We start from the raw sequence: 25,692 nt of genomic DNA, 5'->3' as shown, positions 1-25,692 counted from the left end.
TGCAAGTGGATGTCTGAAGCACTTATAGTCATTGTCAACCATTAAAAAGCTATCAACATGTGCACTATACTTGTAGTCTTGAATAATGGTAGCAAACCTTATATTATTTCCTTACAAGGCTCTTGATCATTTTTCTCTCAAGATATTTTCCAGTACATGGTTCTCACCTGCGTCAATACTTCTACAGCTGGCAGTTATAGCTAAATATGGGGCAAATACATTAGAGGCTGCTCAACTATCATTGCAGCTCCTATAACCATTGTAGTGAACTTTTGTGACAATCAAGTACTTTTCCACCCATCTGTCAGGTACCCCAGGTCTTGAACCCTGGTCCACAGGACTCTTAGGAGCTAATAAGCTCAAACCTGCCATGCAGTGACCTGCTAACAGTTGCTAGGGCAGAAGCCGAACCCTGACAGAGGACTCCAGTCCTGGAACCTGATTGGCAGAATGCTGGATGTCTTGATTGTCAATAGCTTCCGTATAAACCCAGCACAGGAAGTTGTCCATGTAACTGGGATCCACCCTGCTCTGAATTGGTGCTCCTGCTCCCCTGGCTTGACTTCCTGGCATACCAACCTGGCTTAACTCCTGACTTGTGGTTTTGATCTCCAGCTTGTCTCCTACCTCTGAGCTCCTGGTATCCTAATCTGGCCTGACTGACTCCTGACCTCCACTTTGTTTCCTGCCTTTGACCCCCAGTAACCATACCTGGCCTGACTCTGGTTACTGATTCATGGTTCTGCTCTTAAGTTTGTCTTCTGCTTCTGATCTCCCAGTGTCCTGACCCAGCTGACTCTTGACTCCCATCCTGTGACTTTGGACCGTGGCTCCGACTACTAGGTCTGGCTACCCACGACCTGGCCTGAACCCTTCTTGTGAGTGTCACATCCATTCTTTACACCTTTGCACTGCTATATCCTCTCTAGACCAGATTTCACTGTTCTTTTTACACATTGAGTCTAAATGCAGATGCAGGTCATAGAAAGCACCAATGTATCTTCCAGGCACATGCACAGATACCAGATAAAGACAAACCTGTTATGGTTTCTGAAACTCTGTATTTAATCACACAAGCCAAGTGAAATGAATGGAAGTTTTGCCATTGACTTTAACGAGGCAAGAATTCACCCAAAGTGATTTAGCTTCTGTGTCTTTGGAGCTATTACGATGGGAAAATTCATAGTGTTAAACAAACTTCAAGCTCCCATTCAATTCTTGTTTGGAATGGCAGCCTAGTACTAGCAGTCAGTAACAAAGGAGATCCAGACACTGCCTCTACAATATCCTTCTTTGATTCCCTCTGCTTCATATACACCTGCATGCACCAAGCTGATTGGGTTATCTGTTTACCCATACCATTTTCCATGGTAACTTGGATATTTCCCCAACTATGAGTCTCAGTCCTTAAAACTGTTGTCTAAATATCCAGTCCATCCGTTTAACTCACATCTTGGTGATTTATTGTGGAATATGAGTTGTTACTGTTTCAGATAGGAAATAAACTGCCACTCAAAAGACCACAGGAAATGACATGTGGCGGTATTAATGATCTGAACAATACAGTATGTTTTTAAGTATTCAAAAACACTACATGGAAAAGCAAGTAAATTTTCTCTAAATAAAATACATAACCCTTCTGCCAGGTTCAGCCAGCAGCAACAAGAGCCGGGTTCAGTATCTAGGAGTTCCTTTTCAACAATACAACACAAAACCGACTTGAGACCCCATCCAGCGACATGGGGCAATTACACATCATCCCCTGGGTGCATCTAAGAGGCAATACTTCCCCTCTCGCAAGCAGAGTCTGAGTGTAGCAAAAACTTTTAATAAAAGGAGGGAATTAACTCAGCATTAATTTGGGAAAACACCATAACTAGGGTTCATAAACACAAACCATGAGCAAAATACCCACCCCCCCAAGTAAGTTGGACAGTGTCCTTTTCCCCTCAGGGTCTTAAGTCCAGCTACCCAAAAGTCCCTTTAAACATGTCCATCCCTTCTCTCAACCCCACTCACAGTTGCTGTCTTTGGCCAGTGCAGCCCCAGAGTTCAGAGGTTTATCCGCAGAGTTCACCTCCCACCCTGTGTGGAAGGCGGGGTTGGGGGTAAAGGAGGCACCTTACACGCTGCAGTGCTCGGGCACTCGCTTGTCGCCCCAATGGCCAACTGCTTGCCACTCCTCTCCACCACCTGCCCCGCTAGCCACTTGCCATGCCTCTCCGCCAGCCACCCTGCTAGCTGCTTGCCATGCCTCTCCACCAGCTGCCCACTCACCAAGATGTCTTCAGAAAACACACACACACATACTTAACAAAACTCTCAGTGATTTCAGCTGTTAGTAGGGGAGCCTCACTGCTGGTGCACACTGGGCAGTCTCTTGGGCAGTGTCTCTTTTGCAAAAGTAGGTCTAATACTTAGACCTAGTTACCAGTGATTTCAGCTCTGCAGTGTGTAAGACTCTCAGTTGAGTCTAAATTAGCTCTTTTATTATACCATGGAGACAGAAAGGGTCAAATGGTGTCTAGAGCCCTTAAACAGGGCCCACACCACCAGATACAAGTAGCTGTCCCTACCCTCTCTCAACTCATTGGGCTGCGGAACCCATGTCCCTTGCCTAGCCAGTGCTGTTGAGGTGAGTTCCTCAATTGGGGTATGCTAGGTACAGTTCTGCTGCCCTCGGTTCACATAACAAGGATAACAACGCTTTATTACTCCTGTCCCAATCACAAGGCGACTAGGGATCCAATACCAGTCCCAACTGAGCGTTTGGGCAAGCAGTCCCATCATGCTGAGCACCTAGGCAGGGTGGGTGTGTCCATGCAAATGAGATCAGCTCTTGGAAGTCCTCTTCCACAGCTCACCACTAGATGTCAGAGGACAGCTCACGCAGACTCTGCTTACAAATAAAATGGTTTTATTAAATAGCTCTATGCTGAGCAAGTTGTTACTGCAATTTTTTACTTCTGGAATTTTGTGCAATTATAACAGATCCTTCCCTGAATCTTCCTAAAATACATGATGTATTAATGTGAAAAAGGGTCTTTTGAAAAAGAACATGAGAATATTACCACAGGGTCCCATCCAAAATCCATTGAAGTCAATGGGACTCTTTGATAGGCTTTGGATCAGGCCCTCAATCCTGGCTATTGAATCACTATTTTACTTCCTGTATCACCCTAAGAACTGCTTGATTCCCAAGTAACATTTTTGCCTCATAAAGGGCAAAAATAACACGAGATAATTCAGTCAATAAGCTTATTTGTAATCGTTACATTTGTCATAAAATTAATTGTGTAAAGCTAAGTCTCTGTCCACCAGCCTTTCCTACCTTCAATGTAAAACAAATATCAGCTTGGAAAAGACATAGCAAAAAAATAAATACAGCCTTACTGGAACATCATATTGTTGGCTGTACTGTCTTCTCCCAACACTGTACCTCTGTTGTGATAAGGTTTTCACCTCAGACTTGTCTATTTCATTAGCGTTTGCTAACCCATATTCAATAAATCTCTCTTGCATGTGGTAATAAAAAAGCAGAAACGCTTTAATTAAAAAGCTGCTCTATGCATTATTGGTACAGGGGTTTTTTTTCTTGTAATGTTTGCTTTATCTGCTTGATAGAGGTGGGCCGAGGAAGGAGCCAGCACGTTAAAATGTGTACACACACACACACACGTTAACACATTAAGTACACCTGTCGTCATACACAATGATCATTAACAGAGTTTTAGATATAAGGATCTAGCAGTTTGCGAATAAATCAGATGACCTGATGAAGAAAAAATGCCACAGGGTGCATTGTCCCCAGGAAATTAAAAACAGTCTGGAGTAGAATAGATGATGTATATCTATAGTTGTGAATAATTAGAATCACTGCCTAGCAGAAACAATCTTAGGGTTTTCTCTAGCATTCATCACTGTCATATCTAAATGTTGCCTAAGTCAATTAGCTCTGCACAGCAAGAATCATACTAGACTTCATGGAAGAGTCTGTTCTTCACACCTCACCAATTCTCGGAAGCCCTGCTGGGTTTAGGTGCCGGTAACTTTAAATTTTTTAAAAATCCTGCATGGAGAGAAAAAGATTTAAAAGGGAGGGTTCTGCAGTTTGCTCTAAAAGCAGTTAGTCTTTGGCTGAGCCAAGTCTCCTCAGACAGGTCATTTCACAGTTAAGCCCTCTTAACAAAGAACATTTTTATCCCAAATTCTCATGTGCTTCACCCTGATTTTTGCAGGACGTCCTAAAAAGGAGAAGCTATCTTTGGAAGTCAAGAGATACGATGGCTGATATAGCTGGATCTTGTCTCTCTGACAGTGTTGAAAAACAGAAGTAGAGCTGGTGAGCATGTTTTGTTTGAAAAACGTGTCAGTGAAAAGTAGCCTTTTCCCCCAAAAACAAAAACTTTGTTGCAGGCATGTTTTTTGGTTTTTCGACAAAGCAGAATCACAGACCAATGTAGGATGATTCAGATTCTGGTGTGAATGTGACTGAACCTGAGAGAAGTGGATGGGAATACCAGATGAATGGTTCTGATTCTGATCCATCTTTAAAAGAAAATCACCTCTCTGAAACGATTCAGGAATACAGATTTTAAAATCTACTTCTATAGCTTGTTATTGTGTTAGATTTTCCTTGTTCTTGTCGGCAGCTGGTTTTCAGAAAAAAAGCAAACAAAGGTGTTTACTCAAGGCACAGTTCACCTGCTGTTCCACCTGGCCCTTCTGCCTCGGAAGCTGGGTCCAATCTCAGATTAGAGATTATTGTTCTGGCAGCAAGTGCACTTTCAATCAGACATGCTTTGGGGTCTCTGTTGTTGGAAACAAGGAAACTAGTTCCAGGTAACGCCATACAGACCTTTTGTATCACCCTATCGGTTACCAACCCTGTGTCCTCATTTAGGCAAACAGTGCTCTTTGAATTAATCCCCTAAATCCTTAAGTCTTCCGAATGCCATGCTGGAACAACATGCGATTTGCTCCCTAGTAATGAGGGTCAGCACAGTTCAAGGGCACTTGCATCATCCTCTCTCAGACAGAATTTATTGAGGCAGAAGAAGGGCGAGAGAGCTTTGAGAGTTCGTTCTGAAATACTGAATTATGAGTTTCAATGGGGCTGATGGATTTCCAGAGGCGGAGTGGAACAATCTGCTTTGAATTAGCCATTATCCTTTACACTCCCCCATGTTTCCTGTCATCACACAAGATGATGAGTTACCCTTTAACTCACTATAGAATAATCTCCACTGCCAGGGAAAGGGGAGTTAAAAAACCCTGAACTATTGGCAAGGAGAGTTTGAAAGCACAGGCTACCCCAGAGCTCAGTTTGCTGTAAAAAACAGAAGAATCATTAAAGTCAGAACAGTTCATTCATCTTGTATATTGAACACAAGGATGATTGCGGGGAGTGCCACAGTTACTAAATTTGGGGAGATGGGACAATATGATGAGAAACTGATTTCGCTTTTTCACCTATAAACCATACAAAGTTTTGATGGCACTGATAGGTGTATATCAGAGACAGAATTAGACAGCAATCATTACTATTTCATGATTTGTATTGCGGTGCCAACTTCAGTGGCCAGGACATGGGCAGTCAGCCCAGTGGTCAGAGCAGGAGTTGGAACCAGGATCAGAACTGGTGTGAGAGACCAGATTCCTGCAGCAAGGCCAGGCAGGAGCAGGTATAGGTCCAAAGCAGAAACAAAGCAAGAGCAGGACTGGAACAAGGTATGACACAGAGGCCCATTGCTGGCAGCTGGGAAAGGGTTCAGTGTTTTGTGACAGTGACTCTGAACAAGCCTGACAAACTCATTACACCTAGCACGCTTCTTTCAGGACCGGCTTTAGGCACCAGCAAAGCAAGCACGTGCTTGGGGTGGCACATTTCCAGGGGCGGCATTCCGGCCATCCTTTTTTTTTTTTTTTAAATCGGAAAAACCCACCAATGTACGAAAAAAAATACATGAAGATCAAAAAAATCTCCAGTAGTGCGATAGGAGTGTGACATGAAAAATATCGAGTCACGCAGTGACACGGTCAATTATAATGTGAAAGGGGGTAAATGTGTAAACATTAACGGTTATGATTAATTAAATCAGGAATCACGATTACTTGTGTATACTGTGCCACCCTATCAGTGCCATTCATGCCAATTTCCATGTTGCGTCAGTGCCAATGGTTATAGGGCTAAAATGCCAGGACAAAAACAAAAATGACTTTCCGGTGCTGCCTACAGGCAACAAAGAGAAAAACAGCAAAAAGAATTAGAAAAACTATTTCGTACCTCAAATAAGTATTTTTAAAAAGTTGACAATCAAGGAGAAAGGTCTAAGCAATGCATTGAAAGTGATTATTCACCAGCTGATGAAGACCAATCGAACCAAAGATTATCAACTGATAAAGAGGAACAACAATCCGACCAAAGATTATCTTCGCTAACTAATAAAGACGAACAATCATAATCCATCCAAAGATTTACTTCTTCAGCTGAAGAGTCCAGAAAAGAAGAACTGTTATCCAAATCTAAAACTGAAGAATAATTATGGGAAGGTGGAGAGACTGACATAGGATGAGATCCAAGTACCTGGCCGACAATAATTACTGATGCAATTCTAATGATTATTGTGAAAAAAGGTCCTTTAAAACTAGATCCTATATTTGAATATCCATGTAATGAGTCGAATCGTTGATTTATGCCATCCAGTATGAAGAAAAAAATGAAAAATGGGGAACAAACTAATAGATCGTGGTTTGTGTATTCACAGACCAAAGATGTAGTTTTTTGTTTTTGCTGCACACTGTTCTGTAACTCGGACATTCTTCTGGCAACTGCAGGTTTTAATGACTGGCGAAATTTGCATCAGCATTTGAAAGAGCAAAAAATCATTTATGCTCATTGACAAATTGGATTGCGCTGTCAAACAGATTACGTTCTGGTACAACAATCGGTGCTGTACAGCAACGTCTACTAAATTCAGAAATTCTGCGTTGGCAAGCTGTGTTGGAACGTTTACTGGAAATCATTCATATCCTAGCCAAACAGTGCCTCGCATTCCATGGATGCTCAGATATTTTAATATGAGAATAACAAAGGAAATTTCTTGAAATTGGTTGAGTTATTGGCGAAATTTGATAGTGTTATGGCTGAGCATGTACGAAGAGTGAAAGATGGAGAGATTCACACCCACTATTTGGGTAAAAATACACAAAATGAGATAATACAATTAATTTCTAATGGAGTGAGTAACGAAATTTTATCGGATTTGAAACATGTCACATATTACTCAATTATAGTTCTTTTAATTTATGAGAAACTGGGCTCACCAGAAGACACTAACGTTTTTCATTACAGTGTATAGTTGAACCCAAATTGTTTGTAATTGTGATTTTGTTAAAATTAAATGAGTACACTACTAGGAAATTGTTTTATTTCACTAACTACAAATTCTCTGTTTTCATTTTTTTTTAATTTGAAACAGTCAAAACAAGATAAAAACATTTTGAAGTGCAAACATGTGTAAAAGCCAAAAAGAAGGGCGGGGGGGGGGGACCAAAATTTTTTTGCTTGGGGCAGCAAAAAAGCTAGAGCTGGCCCTGGCTGCTTTCACTATATTGATCCATAAAGAATATCATGCAAGGTCTTAAATGAAAGCCAAGATCACACTGATCATTAATATCATTGTGAAATGTATGTATAACATTAAGTAAAAAGTTATGTATGTAAGATGAAAATACGTTCCTAAATTCCTACTCAAGGGTTAACAAAGAGGTTTCTGCCAGACAAAGGATGGATATTTACCTCTCTGCTTCAGTAAACATGTAAATTAAGCATTGTAAGCCAACACAGTGGATGTTCTGTTTGCATATAAAGGCACCATGAAGTCAACACACCAGGGAATAAAACTGAGGGTGTCATCCTGAGGCTATGTGTACACTGAAAACGCTGCAGCAGAACAACTGCAGTGCTGTAGGTGAGCTGTTGTAGCTCTTCAGTGTAGACACTCGCTACAGCAACAGGAGGGATTATCTCATCACTCCGAGAGGCAGTAGATAGGTGGATGGAAGAATTCTTCTGTCAACCTAGCACTGTCTACACTGGGGGCTAGATCAGCTTAACAACATCTCTCATTTTTCACACATCCCCAGAGACATAGCTATGCCAGTGTAGCTTTTCAGTGTAGATCAGCCCTGACTCTAGGGACAAAAAAATAAATACATTTGGAGGGATACAAGAAGGTAAAAGGACACCTATTTATCCTTCACCAAGGAAGCAAAAGAATAGTGCTTTTGCATCAATTAAAGAGGTATCTCTTCCATCTAGGTTGGAAATGCTGGGAGATTGCTTTAAACAAGCCTATTACATCTGGACTTGAGGAAACATGTTACAATTTTTTGTATAGGTAATGTTTCCGTTTCCATTATCCTTACCATCTCAAACCTTAATCTTTGATGATAAACTTTTGATGGTTTTCACTATAAATACAGCTCAGTCCTGTTATGTTATATAAGAGCTGATTCACAGTTAAATCCAACAAGCCCCATGTCTACGCTGTCCAGCACACCTGATATTTCTGTGAGTTGCCAGTGACAGGATATCTCAGGGGAATGCTTCAAAAGAGACTTGGGGAACAGGGTGCATCTTTTGTTAACCTACAAAGCAAAGAGAAGACTAGTATTGCCTGGAGGCGATTGTTTGGGTGGCTAAGAGGCTGGTGATGTCAGGGAGCCGACACTTAGCTAAGCACAGGAAAGTCTCTCTTTTCTTGGAGATGGGGGAGGAGGTAACAAGGTGATTCCCATTTCTGGACACTCTGACAAGCATCATGAAAGGCTGGGAACAAACAGGTACAGGGGCTATCACAGCCATGGAAAAATGCTTTAAGCAGCCCCTAAACTGCTATAGGGCTTAAGAGCCAGTCTGCTGACTCTTCCAATCAATCAGATGGTCTAGAGAATCAGAGACCTACTACAGGGCAGCTGCATTCATTTGGTTGCCTAGAGACTGGCACTGCTGCAGGACCTGCTCCCCAGCAGTGCCTATGGGCCCCAGTCACAGATCAGGAACTGTGGTGCTAGGTGCTGTACAAACAGAACAGAAAGAGAATATAAGTAAACAGCTGTAAGGCAGACCTAACCACTCTTTACCGTTTGGAGGGAGACTCCATTTTGAATTAATTTTAAAGACATTCAAAAAGATTTTTTTAATGAAGCATTTTCCATTTTCATTGAGATATTTAAGTCGTGTGGTGTGCCCCCCCCCTTTTTTTTTTTTTTTTTACAATGATGCAATAGGCAACTACACAGCAGTCACTCTGCAACCTGGCTCTTACCAATCATAAGCAGGTTTGTTTGTGGGGGAGAGGAAAGAGTGGGTTAAGTGTTTTGCTTTTCAAATTTCCCAGGCTTTGTATGATTTCTATTTTTAAAGATATATATTTCAGGTTCTTTTTTGGGGGAGGTAAAAGAAAACTGAAATTTTGAATAGAATGGAGAATTATTATTAAGCTGAAAAAGAGGTCAATCTAATAGCAGCAGTAAACCAACATTCATAATGCTTAGCAGCTTGTACGATGCTGGGGAAAGAAGATGTAAACAAACGTAAAAATGTTTTGTCAAGTACAATTCCCAATATCTTTGTTTTGGCCACAGAGGGCATGATCTAAAGCCTATTCAAGTCAATAGGATGACTCCCACTGACTTCTATGCGGGCATAATCCAAACCCAATTAAAGTACTGACAGATGGGTTTGCCATCATGTACTGAGAGAATTCATCATTAACAAGAGCTGTTGTCCTCTGCCAGCGTTGAAAGTGAAGGTTTTGGAAACTTACACACAGTGGTCTGTGTACTCTACATTTTGCACCAAGGCCCCCAGGTTCCTGCTGTTCTGCAGCAGGCTGAATATGCTGCAGCAGAGTTGGGTGAAATAATAATGGAGGTTTTATTTAATTAGACACAAAAAACAATATGATCAGAGTAGTCTTTGTGGTAGGATTTAATTTTTAATGTATTCGCTTTATTTTAGGCTACCCCCCACTTTGCCAAAAAGCTACAAACATATTGCCAATGCATAAAATATACTGTGGAAATTCTGGAAGTTTTGGTAGCTGGGTAGGGGAAATGTGGGGTTGTGTTACCTAGGAATCAACTGAGGCTTCTGGGACTAAAGAGTTGGATACATATCCTCTTCCCCTCACCTTTTGGGCAGGATTGGAAGTAACTGGCTTTTGGGAGGGAGGGGGAAAGGCTTGAATTTATTCCACATCCCAATAATCTTGGGCAGCAATCATCTGTCTCACTCCTTCATTTTTCCACTGTATCCTTCATATTCTAATAGGTAGGTGCTATATCTGAATGGTGCTGTTAAAATGATCAGCAATGAAACAGTTGGCAATGATGACATGAAAATAATCTTTAGACTTAAGAATTATGCCTCATTGAGATAAATGGGAGAGTCCATCTGAGTCACAGCTGTACTTCAACTCAACACTGCTTTGGTTTACATTGAGTTCCCATTTGGGAAGATTACTGTGGCAGAAGGGATGGATGAAGTTGTTAAAATACAGTTGCTTTTCAGCAAGTACAGCAGCAAATGTAATTTCATTGTAAAAGAGACCACTATTTAAAAAAGAAATAAAATTACACATCTACTATTGTTACAGATTATCTAAAATCTGGAAGGGGCTAGAGTTTTTGTTTATTTACCTTGGAACAGACTGTAACCTTCTTAAACACATTAGCAAACACTTAGTGAATTTGACTATGTGCTAAGGGCCAGATGTCCATGTATTTTCCCAGCATAGTCAGTGACTTTTCTCCTGTTTATGTAGGTCTGACAGCAAAGAGAGCGAGACCCACAGACATGCAGTTTAAGAATAAAAAAAATGTGATTGCAAACCCCCCAAACTGGTAAGGTGGACACCAATTGGTTTAATATTGGGAACTAGTTTTTAACTCATTCTTTTTTTCTACTGACTAGATTTCCAAGTCCATAGCTTTAAACAGCTGTCGTGGAAAGTGGTAGAACTGTGGGATTGTGGTCAACCTAAATTGGGAGTCCGTGTTTAAAAACCGGGTTGTGCGTGCACTCTGCATGCTAGATTTAAAAATCAATGGTGGGTTTATGTTCCACATTTTGTTTGTGTGCATGTGTGTGTCTGTGTGTGCATCTGTCTGTGTAATACCCAGTGATAACTGGAAGCTGTTTAAGGATGGGTACATCTTTAGATGGGGAAAACGGTATTCTACAGTGTTCCAAGTGAAATATGCATGAATGGCCCTAGTTCCCATCATCTTTTTAGCTAATTAAGACCCATGATAGCAACATTTTTTGTAAGGATAGTGGTACCCATGAGCTACGCAACTGTTAAATTTTAAAAAGCCTCTTTCCAGACAACAGCATGTGCCTAAAAATCAGATATTCTGGCTTGTAATGGCATAGTCATGTAACGAGAGTGTCTGCACTGAGAAGTCGACATCTGACATTTAATCACACAGCACAGCCCATGTGCTTAAGCACTTTCACTTTCAATGGCAGTTCCACATGTTTGTGGGTTTCTGTTGTTCAGCTGTAGGAAAAGGTGATGCAACAGCAGCTCAGCTTTAAATCAAAATAAAGTAGGATTCCAGTAAGTGCTTGGGAAGAAAAAACAAGAGCCTCTGTTTCTTTCTCAGTGGATTTATTAAATCTGTAGCATGTCCCATATGCTATTAGGAAGCAGCTGATGCTTAAATACTCCTTATACAGAGCATAGTGCATTTTAAATGAAATGCTTCCTTCTGGAGTGTCCTGGAATTAGAGGGGAAACTGTGTAATGATTAAGTGTATTAGCCTGTGAAACAGACTTCCCAAAGGAAGCTGTAGAAGCTAGGGAAGTTTAAAACCAGCTGAGCACTGAAAATAAAAAAATATACAGGAACATCCTGTATTGGTAGGGAACAATCCTGCATTAGCAAGAGAATAAATTACATCAGGGTTCTCAAAATAGGGGGTCACAGAAAGGTGAGCAGAGGATGCAGTATGAAAAGGTTTGAGGACCATTGGCAGACAACCTAAAAGGCTTTTCCTATCCTTGATTTTTTTTATGATTTTCATGCTAACATGAAATTATCTAACATCCAATCAAATGACTAATCTCAGGATGTAGATCTAAATTCTAACTCTCTTGAGAAATCCCTTCCCCAAAGTCTCTGCCTGTGTGCACACAGGCACGGTATGGCAAGTAAAGGAAGATTTTACCAATTAACTGCATTGTACCTTGTCTGTGTGCTGTTCTGGACAGCAAAGTTAAGGAAATATGTGGGTAATCTAGCCCATTTACAAGGATTAATGGTAAAGCCCTTCAGTGTTCCCTGCCCTAATGATAAGAACCCTGGGAGAGGCGTTGAGCTCTATCAATGCGAAGTTCCAACTCAATGGGTGTTGAGAGTGCTCGGCACATGAGAAGAATTGCTCTCAAGAAAGGCATGGAAGACCATGAAACAAATGTAAAGTGCAAAGTCCAATGGTCATTCTGGAAGCTGGAAACTCCAGCAGCTTGGCTCAACATTAAAGGGAAGGGGCTCCAGGCTACTCGGCTCAAGATGATTAATTATATGTATGTATCTATTTATTTGGATATATAGATACAGAAGCTGTGTCCATCTCAGGCTCTAGGTGCTTTATGATCTTTTAAAAAACACAGTTATAAAATACAAACCATTAACTTCAATGGGAACTCCACCCTCTATAGCAACACGATTCACCCAAGCTGGTCAAAGAAGTATTTCAACTTCCCTTAAAAATGCCTTCCCCTGGTCCCAGCAGGAACTCAACCCTCCCCCAAGAGCCTGCTGCAAGAGACAGACTTTGCAATGTGCCCTGAGGGTCAACAAATTCAGGATCTTTCAGACCAAGGTAGCAACATGACTTCCAAAGTTGAAGGGCCTGCACAAAAATGCCCTACCAGCTGCTCTCTCAGTTATAAATAATGGGACTTCCAGCCCAAAGCCTTTGGTGATCACACAATTGTGGCATGAATGCAAGAGAGAGGAGTGCAGTGTTAATAAGCGAAGTATTATAACAACTTGTGTCAAAGATCTCGTACTAACAGGGCATTTTATGAACATGCAAGCCTCAACATTTTTTTACCTTGAATCACTATTATCCTATGGGTGAACTGCAACATTGCCAACCCTGAGTATTCAAATATCATGAGTCAGGCCCCCAATAAGTCATGAGTCCAACTTAAAAATCATTCATTGTTGTATCTATCAGGCATCCATAGAGTTTGTATTTGGGGGGATCTTTTATTAGCTTTCTGGTTTTCAGCCTTTAGGGTATACTTGGGCCATCTTTTCTGCATACCCATAAAGGCTAGAAACGAATATTTCAATAAAAAGGAAGCTGAGATTCTCACAATCACATGGCTCCAAAAGCCAAGGCATTATGAAAAACCCACCAAATACTGTGCAAGTTGTCAGTACTAGAAGAGAGGCACTGAGAACCCATGGTGACCTGGTTGAGACAGAGAATAGAATCTAGAAGTCCTGACATCCAGTGACTTTCTTTAACCACTTATCACCCAGATGTAGAACACACCTCAAAACAGAGCACTTTATTCCAGACCAAAACCTAATATATATAAAAAGCCTGTTCTCCCCCAGCATCATATGTCTTGAAAACCCCTGGATGATGAACAAAGCCATTATATACGTGGATTTTTGTTCTTGTTGGGATTTTAAGATCCCCTAGCTTGATTCCTTTCAGGTCACCTCATTTGCTGTTGAGTTGGCAACACTTACATAGATTTTTCAGACTTCATATTATTTAAAAAAAAAAAGGAGTATTTAAAAACTCTCTGGATGCCTGAAACAGACTTATAGCTAAGCAATTTAGGACCAGTCCTGCCTTCTTCACTAAGGCAAAAGTACAGCCAGGCAAGAAGAAGTGTTTATGGTACTTTCTGGTTCAGAATGTGTCAGGGGTGTTAGATTAAAATCTGCAATAAAATTCCACACTAAAACCATATTGTTTTTTTTTTCCCATTACTTGAAAATCCAGGTGCTCAAAAGCAAAACTCAGGTATGTTTTACCATTGCTATTCCTTCTTCCAAACCGGATTGGCTGCCTACGTATACAGAAAATAAGCAGCAGCCACAGCTTTGTACTGTAGTAGCATCCAGAGGCTGCCCAAAGAGTTATCAACTGACCCTGCCCAGAATAGGTCACAATCAATAAGAGACAATCACATGTTCTTGGTATTTGCATCCAATACTGTTTGCAGAGATATTCCGGGGATATAACACAGAATATGGTATGCACTATATAACTCACATACACTTCAGCAGCAGCACAAATGATGTTAAATAATACAACGTTTGCTTTGCACCATAAATAATAAATATCTCTAGTTCAAAAAAGAACCAGGAGGCTGATACAAAGACCTGGAACCAAATCCTGCCATGTCTTACCTAGAATGGTCAACTGGACTTGAGTAAAAACTACCTATTGGAATAGAAGGTGCAATATTAGGCCTATGAGTGAGACTACCTATCTTTGCTTATGCCTTGGAAATAACAATGGCTATAATTTTAAAATTGGTCAAACTAGGTCCCGCTTAAAAAGGGCTGGATTTTCAGAGGTGAGTGCTCAGCACTTTGACCTTACCGCCCCTTTCAAGTGTCTCAGATTGCACTCCCAAAAAAAACCACTAGTCACTTTTGAAGACTGTGGCCAATGGCATTATTTTCACACTTATTTTGTTGCTTAACTAAGATACATTCATGCTGAAGAGCCTGAAACATGCCAATATCCCCCTGACCCTCCAGGCCTTCGTGGAGTAAAAGACTGAAGCATGTTTTTAAAATTCTATGGTTTTCCCCATGCTGGATGTACTAAACTTGTATGCCATCTGCCATCCTGTGCCCACTGCGCTTTGTCAGCCTGATCCCAGAGAGATACGAAGTGCTGCTTCTGGAACTTCTGAATCTGTGACCAGTGGGCAGAGAAACTTTAGCAAAGGTAGTTTGAGCTGTTTAAATCTCACTCTTTTTCCACACAAGGAAAGAACATCCTTAAATACCTTCCTGAAATATGTTCTAAGACTACCTATCACCAAAAAGTGAGGAAGGTTAATTAAAATACTTTACAAATGTTGAGATTCAAATACAAGAGGCGCAACAGAAGTGCCATGTATTAGTATTATTAACAGAGTTAGAAGTTTCTTCTAAAAAGATTATTTTCCCTTTTAGTTGTCACAATGTGATCGCAGGTAGGTGCATCGGACAAGGAGCAGAGAGAACTCCCTTTGTCAAGGTCTATTATTTCAGCATACTCCTTGAATTAAAAGTTTTTGAAATTAGCTTGTTCCCCTGCAACTAGTGACATTACGTTCTGAATATGACCTATGCAATTTTATGAACTAAGAGGACTTTGCTTTATAAAGTGTTTTTCCACCCTCAGTTTTTAGACTTCAGGAACTGTGCCCTCCTGTCTTAAAATGCTGTAGACCACATAACAGAAATTTAATTTAGAAAATAGTTTCAACCAATTTGCCAGTGTCTGTTTTTATTCTTTGTAAAAGAAGCCTTGATTAGAGAGGCCTAGAGCACACATATTTCTAACCCACTTCTCCTTTGAAATGACTGACTGTCATAATGTGTATATTAATCATTCTATATTGGATACTCCCTATCAAAACATACATAATTCATTTCAAATGGATCCTATTGTTTAAGGGCACAGATGGATACCATGGACTACATTTGAGCACACTGTAGCTTCCCTTTCAAGCCAGAGTTTATGGAATACAATTGGGCATTACATTCTGTTCAGCCAAACTCTGCTCTCAGTTACTTCTGGGCAAAGTCAATGTCTTGGTCCTGGATTTACATCAGTAGAACAAAGAGCATAATTTGGCCCAATGGCTGGCACTGAAAAGAGACGTAAGATTGTGTTAAAGCCATTTTCAATTACAGATTTTGCCAACAGATCACTTCTTTGATTCTCATTTCCCTTTGCACTGAGATATTAATGCATTAGTATGTGGAAGAGTTGACCACTCTACCAATAGAAGCTGGGCAAGGGAACCGGTATACGAGATAAAGAATATTAGGTAGCTAGAGGGCTGCTCTCTCTCTTTAATATTTGGACACAGCTCCCTGAAGGAAAAAGGTGTCAAGAACAGCAGCACTCCCAAAACTTGTTGGGGCATATTCATCTCTGTTCTAGCACCAACACAGGGACAGAATGGAGGTGCCTTGCACCACCTCTACTCAGGGGCTGCTGGGACAGGTTCAGCCCTTGGTACAGGACTGGATAGCCTCTGCTTCAGTGGCTCCTGTGGGCCATTGAAGGGGATACAACCACTAGAGTGCAGGGCCACCCCAGCTGCACCTCTTGCCATGCTTGGGGCTGTGAAACAGAGTTTGGATAGGAGGTAAGAGGTAAAAGGAAGGTGCTCCATGACAGTGGTGAGTCTGGTCCAAGAATAGTGCACTACAGAATATACTGGGTGAAAACCTGCCTTACTGAAGGTCAATGGGAGTTTTGCCATTGATATCATATGGTCAGGGTTTCACACATACAGAGGGCCTGATCCCGCTTCTATTGAAGGAAATGAAAAATCCCCAATGACTTTACTGAGAGCAGAATGGGAGGAGATCCATACTTATAGCAGCTAACTTTCTGGGAAAACCATGTAAGCAAAGCATTAACTCAGTTCTGATGAACTGAGAACAAACCTACCAAACTTACTTTAATACTATTACCTCCTGACACGCGGATTTCTCTTTTAGACAAAACGGGCATTAAAAATACCCTTTAGAGCAACACAATCACCTTTGTTATATCAGTCAAATATAATGCTGAATTAGTTTTCTAAATGCACAAGTTGAAAAGCCATTAGCTAACCATTAGAAGTACTGTACCCATTTTCTTTGTACAATTGTAGAGAAAGCTGATTTAGTTACTCAGATTCCTAAGGTAATTAGGTTGGACATTATTAAAAAGATGAACTCAGTAAACTTTTTAATTTCCTTTCTGTGTGTGACCACTGTAACTTCCCCTTAAGGCCTCTAATAAAGATGACCACTTGTGTTCCATTGCAGACATTCTACTCAGCGCCTCTTCCAGATTAAAAGACTTTGAGCTAATTTACAGACCCATTTCAGGAGGAAACTTTTTTCCTTCCAGGAAAATAATATATAAGCACAACTCAACAACAAGTGTTTGTATTCCAGTAGAACTTACTGTCCCCAACTGAAACACCAGGATATCATGCACTGCACAGTCCCTGAGTTTACCTTCTTGACAAGATGGATAAATTGAGTATTTTTATTCCTGTTTTATACAACTGAATCCAAGGCACAATAACTCATCCAAAGTCACACAGCAAATCTGTGGCACAGTTGGGTAACTAAACTCAAATCTAGCCAGCCTCAGCCCTGCACAGGAACCACAAAACCATCTTTCTTATATTGCGGTTACTGTATTTATTCTCATAGATGCTGGAACAAGCAGTGGAGGGGGGAGGGTGCTGCTGCACCCATGGACTTGAATGGTTTCCATTATATACAAGGTTTACAGTTTGGTTCAATGGCTCTTAGCACCCCCACTATTGTTCCTGCACCCATGTTTATTCTTGTCATGCTTCTGGTGTTTGCTTTCAAAAATGGGGAGTTTAAAAAGAAGTCAGTTTGGAGAAACCAACTGGACAATAACTTGGTGGATTTTAATGCTCAGAAGCTGCCAAATCAAGAGATAGCAATGAGCAAGTACCAAGAAAATTAGAAAAGTCCCCCACTCAGCATTGCTAACGTATCTCATTCTGAATATGCAAGAACCCTTGCTAATACAGACCTTGTTTACTTCAGACCTTGTTTACACTAACACAGCTATGTTGTGCAGCATTATCAACACAATTAAAAATAAACAACATCAGGCAGAGTAACGGTCACCCTGAAAACCAAAATCAAATGATTCAGACCAGTCACCAGAAAATGTTACTGTTGGCCATTCTAGTGCTGGAGAACTGAAGGTCAGGGCTTGACTACAGAAAGCCTGTATTACACATTGTGCGCATAGATAGGCTCCAAGTGAACTTTACACAGAAAAGCTCTATGGAGAATAGTAGCCTCCCACATTACTGAATTTTCCTAACCCATGAGATACTTTATTTACTGCTTCAGTTCTAGGTGGAGAAGAGCAGCCAAGGACAAAGGTTTGGGGAGGTGAAGAGAGGGAGTATGAAGTCTTACCTTCAGATTATTTTCACAGTATCACATACTACCATTATATATATCTCACATACAAATAAAGTTAAAAGAACATGATTAAAGGTGGGGGGAAATCAAGGAACTTACCACCCACCCACCTTCCCAGCAGCTGTTTATTGACTTTTGTGGGCTAATCTCAGGCCTTTTCAAAGCCTCCAATCACAAGTGCAACCTGCCCTGTTGCCAATCTGAACAGAGATGCCAACCATTTAGAGCGCATGGAGAATTAATGAATCTTCTTAACTCCTACAGGGGTCCCTCCAGAAAAAGGGTAAAATGAGGGGTGCACTTACACTGTTGCTACCAGAGATGTACCTATTCTTTGAACGAGAGATCTTCAGACCAGCACCTTTAATGAAAAGTATGTTCACTTGAAAAAAAAAGGAAAATTATCTTCATTGTAATATGAGAGAGAGAAAATTGGATATTGACACTATACAGCAATCTAGTATGCAGATACAAGATCAGCATTGTCATATGACCTGACTGCTCATGTTTACGTTCCAAGCAGCCTTTCCACTGATCAAAATCCATTGAATGCAGTGTTTAAACATAAAGATGTTGTCTTATTTTAATTTTCCTATTAATTTCCTTCATGGGAACTTTGCAGTCATGACAAAACCCATCAATGAAAGCAATGTCATTGCACTGTCAAGCGGGCTCCAAACAGACTAATTGACAGTGCTCGTCAGACTGATAGGAAGACAATGTCCTTGCCCTGAAGAGTAGCACACGGAGTAGCAAATGTGTGTGTACATGTCCATTTGGGGCAGGAAGCTAGAGAAGAATGGATAGCAATGTGGATGAATTACAAAATTAAAGGTGCAACTTATTAGTCACCCTTTTTTTAAAATGTGCACACAATTTACAGTGAATTGGTGGAACAAGGAATGAGATGGAATTGGTAGGCTTCCTTGCAGAAGTTGATTTTCTTTGGGACTGGAAAAAGGAAAAAGTTGGGGCATGTGAGACTAGAGATGAATGGGGGGAGGGAAGGGGTCCAGCTAGATTGGATGGGCATCGAGCCCTTTACCTGCTTCCCCCTGAAATTAATGGTAGTTTTGCTATTGAGGTATGCCCTGATCCTGCAATGAGCTCTGTGCAAAATGGACCTCTAACATCAATAGGCCTCAAAGATCCATATGTGCAGAGGGCTCCATTGGAAGTAACACTGGACCCCTGTAATCAAATGGCTTGGGAAGAACCTGGAGGAGGGGAGGGGGCATGAAAGAGAGTGAAAAGTGAAGAGATAGGCAGGAGCCAGGCTGTCCCATTAGTGTTATTATTCCTGGCAATTAGGACCAAGGACATTTTGAACTTTCCTTTTTATTCTCATCTCCCTTTCAAAAAAAGAATGAATAAGATTTCTTGAAATGACTCTCTTTTGAGGGCAAAGTTCCATTTTCTCCTGCCCTATGGTCAGGGTTATAATCTAAACAAATTAAAATGGAAATCACATATTGCCTGAACATCGGACTGCCAAAAAAAAAAAAAAAAAGAGAGAGAGAGAGAGAGAGACACACACACACACACACACACACACATGCAGCCAAATATGCATCAAGGTCCTTGAGCCACTTGATGACCTGCTCTGTAGTTTGATCTCATTAGCACTTCCTTGAATTGAAGAGGTTAATGTATAGTGGGTCCTTTTAGAGGGAACTTACAGATATTCATCTACAGGGAAAGCCCATTTTTCCCCACCAAGAAATACAAATAATATAACCCGAACAACTTGAACTTTTGTTGAAAAATGTCACTTCTTTGAGCTGTTGGTTTATGAAGGTCTGTCCTCACTCTATAAGTATGTGCTGAGCAGAATGTACTGTAAATTGCAGCCAGTCAAAATAAAGCATTAACAATAAATCTAAGAGCATAAAACTGCACAGTAAGGATCAATTGAGTACAGCTCAGCCCCTAGCTGAATACCAAAACCATTAAATTCATCTTTAGTTTTATATCATAGTAATCTAAAAAACAAATTATATTTTAAATGGCTTGTACACAAGAGAACTTTCATTGTTTCCACCTGTGGTATTCCCATATTGGAGCATTTTTTCCTTCTAATATTATGAGGCATGTTTATAATGTAAGGCTTGCACAACTTAGTCTGTCTATTGGCAATTAAGTATCAAGATGCCCATTTCCTTCTAGAAATAAAACTATATTCCACACAACACAGAACCTGGAGTGGCTAATTATGGTATTAACCCAGAGTATCCTTAGTTGAAGAAGGTCCCATTTTCCCAATTAGTCACTTCAAGAGGAACTTTTAGAAACCAAACCAAAAATCCCACAGCAACTTGATCATGTAGCATGCATATGAACATTCTATAGCCTCAGAACAGCTGTGGACTTGTACAACTTTTGGAAAATATCTACAACGTACACATAAGGCAAAAGTAGGCATTTTTTCATCTGACACTGAAGAAAAACAAGTCTGAATGGATGAAGAAACATCATCCCTATGCTACTTAACTCTAGGCCGTTAAATGTCAATATCAATGCCTGCAAGAGATTCACAAGTTGCCAGTTGTTTACCATGATGCAATTAATAGCAGCTATCCTATCTTTTCTGTTTCAGAACTGCTTTAAACTAGGAGTCTCCCATATTCTTCCGAACCTAGCAACACAGGGGAACCAATCCTAATCTTTTCTGCTAGCAGGATACTCACCAGACTAGTTAACCCAAGTCACTTGGCAAAAACATTCTTATTCAAATTAGAGAAATCTTTGGGTTAACAATTCAAGTGTGTACCTGTGTTCACTAAACATCTACAAATTTAAGCTTTCAGACACGTGCAGCTATGGATAAATCAAACATGCATTAAGAGGATCTGAGTGTAAGCTTATTTCTTTGTGTTATTAACCTTGAGTTTTTACACAGGTAATAGGATCTGTGGTTTCTTCACAACCCATAATAAAAATAAAACACTTTACTGTAGAATAGTGTCTGTGCTTCTCTTTTGCAACAGAATCTGAGACAAATTAACTAGTTTTCCGCTCCTGTCCCCCAGCACATGTAAAATTTATGCAGCATCATGATAGGGGCATTTCAGCTTCTAAATGGGTTGAGGCTCCCTGTGTTACTTAGGAGAAATTTGTTTATACATCCAAGATGTAACTGTTTACCACTATGAACTCAGCTTAAAGTGACATAAATAGGAGCTGGTGTCACACTGCTGTACGACGTGAAACAGTGCTTTCTCTCCAGCCATAGACACCCATTTCACACTGCTAATATGCTAGACTTCTTGAAGTCACAATGAATATAATTACCCTAAATCACACTGACAGTTTTTCTGAACAAGAGTCTTCAAAACACATCAGTCACCCAAACTTTTCTGGGGTATTTATGAAGGAGCAAAGATCATCAGTCAAAACGGAGGGCAAAAACAAACGTTAATGTTTGCAAAAACAAACCTGACTAAGAGAAAGCTTAACATAGCTTAACATACAGGTGGTAACTAGCAGTCTATTTTATTCAAATAGGCCAACATCAAAGAATCAGATCACTTACACCCATGCTACAGATGAATCCAGAAATTAGTTATTTATGGATTTACTTTAAAAAAAAACACTGGTGATTTGATATTTAAAGAGGAAATGGTTTTAACACACATATTTGGAAAAAAATTGAAGGCAAGAGTAAAATACATGAAGTCACAGAAATAGAAGTCAAATTGAGTAGCAATCTTACTGGACAGAAAAATTGGGGGGGGGGGAATTTTGAGTACAAAACTTCACAAACATTTGCTATACGTCATCATAGTTTGGTCCACCACCACATTAATGACAGCAAGCTTATTCATTCAACTAGGATAAGGATCAATAAAAAACACTTTCAAATGAATACCTGAACTATACACAATCCATTACCCAAAGCACGTACATGGGAACTACCATCAAGCCAAAGATGACACAGGTTAGAATATTACCAACTTTACCACAAATGTAAAGAAAATTGATTAGCCAGGACTAAAAAAAGTTAAAAGAAAAAAGGTATCATAGATTTAAAATGCAGCTATGTCTAAAATCTTTTTTTACAGTACAATGATCTATGCGGTGCAAGCCATTGCAAAATTAAAAGCTACATGAGGTTTTGGACTCTCAATGAACACATTCCACCCATTTTTCCCTCTGAGATCTTACTTTTTAGGTACTAGCAAAACTATTGGAAAAATCTGAAGACATGTAGCTGTTTACAATAATGTAGGAAGATCAAAAGGGTCGGAAACAGGGTCAAGGGGTCTTTGTGTTAACAGAGATGCAGCCTTTAAAGTCTCTCTGAGAACAATTTAAGATGCTAAGAATGAATTTATCATAATTATTACATTTAGCTTGGCAGCAATAATGAGAAGGAACAAGTGATATATTTGATGGAAGTCACAACCACCAAAACATAACACCTCACTCTGTTCTTTAAATCAACCAGTGATCTATTTTTTTTTAAAGGTGTTTTTTGGAGAATGTGTTCAACTGTGCCCTGGGCCCCTGAGAGCACTGAAGGAGTTCTTTACAAAACAACAACTTTGATTTAGTCAAGTAAACATCAGAAACACTTTGGCAAACACGACCATATGGATGGGAAAGAGCTATAATGGATTTTCTGTTTGCCTTAGAAACTTAACAGCTGTGAAAGCATCAGCTACATTATGAGCCAATAACTTTTCATCTTTCTCCTTTTCATTTATCAACCCAAACTCAATTTAATTTGATGATGTAGAAAACTTAGGAGGGGAACAGAATTAATAATCTTTCAGACCCTTAAAATAGAAACACTTTAATATTCATCTTTCACATCATAAAATTTAGAGAACAAGGAAACACACATCTGCTGTAACTTAGTTTTAGAGCCTAAAAACGCAGAGCAAAGATATATCAGAATTTATTTCTATCTTTTTTATATTTGGGGGCAGGTATGTTTTATTCTAATCAGCCACCAGCAGCCCTGATGACCCATCACCACAAACTTCCTGGAGGGATTAGTTCAGAACTACTTACCTTCACAAAGGAGGAGAAAACCTACTATCCACCCAGTGAAAGGCATCTTTGCCACTCCAATAATCCTATTCTCCCCACCCCCCGGGGTCTAGATGCTGAGAGTACTCCTGGCCAGGCTATTGTCAATGATTACAAAAAGCTTTCCAGTAAATTGAGAAAGTCTTTTTAGCACGTAATTCCTCAGTCGGGTTGAGCCATAGTCTGGGGCTTCTCAGCTCTGCGCTCACTCTCTCTGTTAAGAGCGGTGATATAATGATGCTGGGGAAAGGGAGGGGGAGAGACACAGAGGGAGAGAGAGATTGCAGTGAACCTGCTCAGATGGTGCCGGGCTGTTCTCTCTCAACCTCCCGGTGGTGGTAGCTCTGTTTAACCAGATGCTGGGCAGATTTTAAAGTCCTGCTGCCAGAGTTGCCTCTCCTCCCCTGACTGGGAGAATTGACAAACTGTCTCGTGGTGCCTTGGGATGTGATGAAGACCTGGATCACTGACTCAAAGAGGGGGCAAGAACCAGGCTCTGATAAGTTTCCTTCCTCCTGGAGGACACGATGAGAAACGGCCACTGACTGTGCTGACTCTGGATGTCCAGGCTATTGATCCTCTAGAGGGCCACGAAACTTTCAGCGGGAGGGTATGTCCTGCAGAACACGATGCTGAACACTCTCGCCGGCTGCCGCGTCTTCACCAGTGGCAGGAGGTGGTTTTTCTTCTTAGCCAGAGCCCGGCTGGTTGGGATTTTATTGCGTGCCCATCAGCCTCATGTAGGCGAGTCCGTGCTGGGGGAGCTCCAGCCTGGGGTCGGCTGGGCTGGAGGAGCCGGGATTTCGCAGTTGGAAGTTGCAGAAAGGGTTTGCTTGGTCCTTGTGGTTGGTGGAGCTGCAGATTTCCTAATGAGGCTGCTGGTGCAGGCAGGGGTTCTTCCCCTGGCGGTAGAGCTGCGAATCACTCAACCCCCAGCAGCAAATGGACTGCCTGCTCTTCCCCACTTAATGAATAAATTGCAGCCGGCGGGGAGGAGTGTGAAAGCGACACGGGAGGTTGGAGGGGAAGAGAGATCTCAAGGAGAGACTGTTTTATCAGATCCACCCACAGCATCCTCTGGGCAGAGGAGAGGGGACAGGGGCTCTGTCTTGCAAAAAAACAAAAACAAACAAACAAACAAAAAAAGCCGGGGGGGCTGACAGAGGGGGAATGTTCTTAGTGACAGAAGGAAAACGAAAAGGGATCGAGAGAGGAGCCCGTAGCTGGCCAGGTAAGTAAGGAGGGTTCAAAGGGGATCGCTAGTGCATGGCGAGTGACAGTCAACCCGCCCCAGGGGGAATTTGGGCGCCCCCTAAGCAGGGCGGCGGGGAGAGATGACAAAGGAAAGGAACTGCAGGGGATGACAGGGAAAGGGGAGGGGGAGAGAACAAGGCTCGCGAAGGAAGGTAAAGCAAACGAAACTAACCAGGTGTAGGGAGACACAAAGGAGGAACACTTCGCCCCAGCAACTCGAAGGTAATGAAAATGTAGTGAATTAAAAGAAGCCACCCCCCAAATACATTAAAGGTGTTGAATAATTAATCCTTGGGCGAGGAGATATTTTTGCTTGGTGACAGGGGGATGCTGTTAGAGGCGATCTCTACCTGGCAAGCGACCAAAGTAACCCAGAACGCGCTCATCCTGTTTATTAGTGAAAAGCCACTTTTCAAGCACAAGTGAAGAGCCTTTAACAACACATTAGCCTGCTCAGCTGGGCAGCTCGGCTACTGCAAACAAAACGCCGCACGGAACAGCTGAGCTCCTATTTACTGCCCGACAGCACAAGGGGCACCTCGCCCAAGCCCTCCTTACAGCGATTCCCGACCGGGGACAGACTGCCAGGAGTTTCCCGCTTCAGCCCCTCCGTAATCGAGACAGATTTGCGGGACAGCAAACGCAATCTGCTTAATTTAAAACAATCTTGCCCAGGAAAGGGGTCTCTGAAATCGATTTGCAAACAGCCGCGCTAGTTCCGCCCTCAAAGCAAGGTTTCTGGTGGCAACAGTTTCAGTAAGTTCTGGTCTCAGTTCTGGGGACTGGGGCGGGGAAGAGATCGGTGCATACCCTTGTCCATTTCAAGCCCGGACACCTATGAAGCGTTATTCAAAGTCGATTACTTTAACAATGGGGCATTTCCAACATCAAGACTATCCCCAGGTGCCAGTCAGGGAGCGGGCATTAACACTTCACCAAGCAGCTGAGACGTAAGGAGAAGAAACCCACATGTCTCTAACCAGAGTCTTACTCCTGGGGGTGGTGTAAATGCAGCATAATGCTATTAACTGTACTGTTATTAACCATCAGCATCCAGTGCCCTTCAGTTCACGGCTCGGAGATTCCCCCGCCCCTCCATTCTCTCTTGGGAAATTTACCCAACCTGCTGCGTTCTCATGCACCGTCCAGCTTGCCAAG

The 25,692-nt window shown here is 41.3% G+C and overlaps 1 protein-coding gene across 1 annotated transcript in view; it reads right to left on the bottom strand.

Moving 5' to 3' along the window:
- The window catches only part of RET (ret proto-oncogene), a 128,827-nt gene extending 104,623 nt beyond the window's left edge, over positions 1-24,204 (bottom strand). Inside the window, exon 1 of the mRNA XM_073353250.2 lies at positions 23,263-24,204. Within this exon, the coding sequence (XP_073209351.1) occupies positions 23,263-23,308 (46 nt within the window). The 5' untranslated portion in view covers positions 23,309-24,204. The remainder of the gene's footprint in view (positions 1-23,262) is intronic.
- Positions 24,205-25,692: the final 1,488 nt, after the last annotated feature.

The sequence above is a fragment of the Lepidochelys kempii genome, chromosome 7 (assembly GCF_965140285.1).
Source record: "Lepidochelys kempii isolate rLepKem1 chromosome 7, rLepKem1.hap1, whole genome shotgun sequence".
Classification (NCBI taxonomy): domain Eukaryota; kingdom Metazoa; phylum Chordata; order Testudines; family Cheloniidae; genus Lepidochelys; species Lepidochelys kempii.
This window is presented reverse-complemented; position numbering and strand designations above follow the sequence as displayed.